Source organism: Cucurbita pepo, unplaced genomic scaffold (assembly GCF_002806865.2).
Source record: "Cucurbita pepo subsp. pepo cultivar mu-cu-16 unplaced genomic scaffold, ASM280686v2 Cp4.1_scaffold001732, whole genome shotgun sequence".
Taxonomy (NCBI): domain Eukaryota; kingdom Viridiplantae; phylum Streptophyta; class Magnoliopsida; order Cucurbitales; family Cucurbitaceae; genus Cucurbita; species Cucurbita pepo.
The window spans coordinates 1,549-5,314 of NW_019647844.1; the positions used below are offsets into that span (position 1 = coordinate 1,549).

The 3,766-nt window shown below is 36.0% G+C and overlaps 1 protein-coding gene across 1 annotated transcript; it reads right to left on the reverse strand.

Annotated features, from left to right (window-relative positions):
- Nucleotides 1-1,708: 1,708 nt before the first annotated feature.
- LOC111786476 (probable carboxylesterase 12) lies at nt 1,709-2,945 on the reverse strand. Its single transcript, XM_023666726.1, has one exon. It carries the CDS (start codon nt 2,846-2,848, stop codon nt 1,877-1,879), a length of 972 nt encoding a protein of 323 aa, XP_023522494.1. The 5' UTR covers nt 2,849-2,945; the 3' UTR covers nt 1,709-1,876.
- Between the last annotated feature and the right edge of the window lie 821 nt (nt 2,946-3,766).

Sequence of the window (3,766 nt, forward strand, 5' to 3'; positions counted from 1 at the left end):
TTAAATGTTTAATCATATTTTAAAAAAGTTCAAAGATATTTTTAAAATTAAAAAATATTTTTAAAGTTAAGGATTATTAAAAAATTTCAAAGCTTATAAATATTTTTTTTTTCGAAATATATTTTTTATTAATATTGCATAAAATATTCTAATAAAATATTAATATTAATATTTTTTTTATTATTTCTTATGTAGACGTTAATTTCTAGCTTAACGAAATTATCTTGTCAAATATTAATATTCTCAATTAACAAATTTATAAGAAGCGATCAATTTACGATCTAATCTCATACAAATTTATTATATATGATATTCTCACTCACACTGCACGAATAATTCAAATTAAATTATTTATAACTATTACAAAATGGGTCGTAGTAATAATAATATTAAGATAAAACACTCAGTCTTATCTATATACCGTTAATTCATTAAAGTATATATTCCAACAATGTTCCACTTCATTAAAGCTGGTTAGACATGTATTATGTTCTCTCACTTACCTTAAAGAAGATCAGAAATGTCTAGTAACTTTAGACGTTTTAGTTAACTCTCAAACCCTTTAGCCGAGAGTTTTTATACAAAGTCAAAACAAACAGTCATCTACGTCACTACCACGATATGTTCCCTCGCTATGTTGTACTTCATACACTGGCGTTTTTCATGTTCTACTATCGTAATAAAACGTTACAGTAAAATTGAGCGTTACATAGTTTTCAACCTTAGTAAGAATTATTATTTTTTATTTTATTTTATTTTCCAAACTATGGTAACTATTAAGTTTTGTTTGTATTATCTTGTATATGATTTATATTTGGCAGACACTTCAAATAATTTCTCTAAAGGGAGAAGGTTGTTAGAAGGCAATTAACGTGAGGGGCAAAATCGTAATTTCACAAGAAATAAAATTGGAAATCTCATATTCTGAAATTAAAAATTAAAAATTAAAAATTATAATTTTGTTCGAACTTCAATCAATCTCAACCATTCAAATGGAATGAGAAACGAAGACGGTTCAATCATTGAGATAGTGATACACAAAGGAAATGACTTATCTACTCGATTCGTGTACACGTGTCCATAGTTGATTCATCTAATTTATTTACTGGATTATGAATTTATTTACCTTAGATTTAATTTAACGGAATGAAAACTTTTGAATTGGTTTTTTTTCTTTTTCGGTATAATTATATATTATAAATAAAAAAAATTATTTTATTATTGCTCGTCAATAATAGGTCAAGGTTTTTGAAGGACTCAAAAAAAAAAAATTATGGTTTGTAATTTTCAAAAATATATATTATAATTGAGTTACCTATTTTATAAATATAAAAATAAATAAATAAATATTTTAAAAACTATTTTTATTGATTAAAGACAAAAAAAAATATATATATAATATATATAATTGAAATTTAACTGTTATAAATGATATCAAAGCGAGACACCAGTGGTGTGTCAGGGTTAGTGGTAGGTGAATTGTGAGATCCCACGTCCTCCAGAAATTTAGGGGTGTGCTAGTGGTGGATGAATTGTGAGATCCCACGTCGTTGCAAACATCCTAGTGGTGTGTCAGTGGTGAGTGAATTGTGAGATCTCACGTCGTTGTAGACACCTAGTGGCTAGGTCGGTTGGAATTAAACAAAACACTTCTTACCAGAAAGGGGCGACCATAAGGATAAAACAAAATTAGAAATACAATTCCTGATTTGATTTGACCTTAAATCCCTTTATTTATTTCCCCTCCAAAGTACAATACAATGTAAATAGAACAGGAAATTTAAAACGGCCTAAAATTCCGCCGCCAGTGGCCGGCGCCGTCGAAGAGGGCCGTGAGGGGTGGTGGGGGGAAGGGGATTTATTTCATTTTCTGAGATCACTCACGGCGGCCGCCATTGCCATTGATGAAGGCAGCAAGCTTTCTGACGAAATCCAGTGCCACGTCGGTAGTGGGGTTGAACAAATGAAACACGTGGCCTTCGCCCTTTGTCTCCACGACCTCGACGGTGCCACCCCATCCCGATTTCTTCAAACACTCGCTGTAAAACCATCCTCTGTTCTTCAGAGCATCCTTCTCCGCCACATAAACCACCACTCTCTCCGCCGCCAGCTGTCCCAATTTCGGGTCATATTCCGGGTTCACAATCGGGTCATCTAACCCGCTAATTGTAGGGCAAGTCACATACCACAATTTCTCCATAAAGTGTCTTTCCTCTGCTCTCAGCTTCTCTTCATCTCCGACCAATTTCCCTCCCCAGAAATAAGGATGAACCAAAATCAATCCCTTCAGATTCAACCCGCCTATCCCCTCCGACCCGACCCGAACCGCCAAGTGATGAACAATGTTAGCTCCGGCGCTATCTCCAGCAAAATAAACCCGATCCAAATCCACGATTCCATTCAGCCACTCCTCCGGCCCATTTCCGTCGGAATGGGCAGCGACCCATTTCAGAGCGGCCCATGAATCTTCATAAGCAATCGGAAGAGGGTGCTCCGGAGCAAGACGGTAGTCGACAGAGACGGCGACAACGTTGGCTTCAGCAACTAAGGACTTGACGTGGCGGTCGTAGAAAGGGGAGAATGCCGATTCGATGCAGAAGCCACCGCCGTGGACGTAAACGAGAACAGGAAGCTTCTGGGGTTGTGCGGTGGCGGTGGCGGGTTTGGGCCTGTAAATCCGAACAGAGACAGCGGTTTCCGGGGAGATGACGACGTCTTTGGAATCGACGCCGGTAACGGGATCCGGAGAAGGAGGTATTGCATCGTTGCCGAGTAACCTGTGGACGGTACCGTCTTTGTAAACGATAAACAAAGGGGAAAAGTTGTGGGCAATTTCGGTGGAATCCATGGAAACGAGAAATAAGCGGCGGATGAACAGAACCCAAAAAAATTCCTCACTCTGTTTTGACAAGAAATGTGTAATTTGTGAACTTAAAAAGCTCTGTGCTTCCGACAAATGATTGGCGGCGGGCGCCCTCATCTTTTTACCGTACACTCATTACCAAATATATATATTATATAATATATATATATATTTATATTTATATATTTGGTAATGAGTGTACAGTAAAAAGATGAGGGCGCCCGCTGCCAATCATTTGTCCGAACCACAGTTGAGTTGAGATTTTTTTTATTATTTATTCACAAAATAAACATTTAAATGTATTGCATATAACAAAAATAAAAATATAAAATATAAAAATATTTTAATTAAAATATGTTTATTTATACGTGACTTTAGAGTAAACTATTAATATATATATATATATATATATATATNCTATTCGTGCTACATTTAAATTCATAAGCTCGTACCTCTCACGTGAGTAATTGTTAGAGGTGTACATTCAACCCGACAACTCAGACCAACCCAACCCGAACTATAAGGGTTGGGTTGGGTTGGATTAACATTTCGAGTAGGATTGAGTTTATTTTTCTAAACTCGAACTGAATCGGTTCGGTTTCGAGTTCGTGAGTAAAACTTTCGAGTTAACTCGAGCCAAATAAAAAATATATTATGAACTCGAAGGTTTTGCCCACGAACTTGAAACCGAACCAATTCAATTTGGGCTCAAAATCCAACCCTACCCAAAATACTAATCCAACCCAACCCGAATAGTTCGGGTTGGGTTGGTCTAGGTTGCTGGGTTGTCGGATTCCCCCAAGATTTTAAAACCTCTCATACATTTTAAAATTTTGGGGGAAGCTTGAGCCATTACACTGAGATTGGAGGGTAACTCGAACAACTTAAAATTAATAATACAGC

Bases quoted from the DNA above. Each gene is read 5' to 3' on its own strand.
- LOC111786476 (XM_023666726.1), bottom strand. From the start codon at position 2,848: ATGGATTCCACCGAAATTGCCCACAACTTTTCCCCTTTGTTTATCGTT.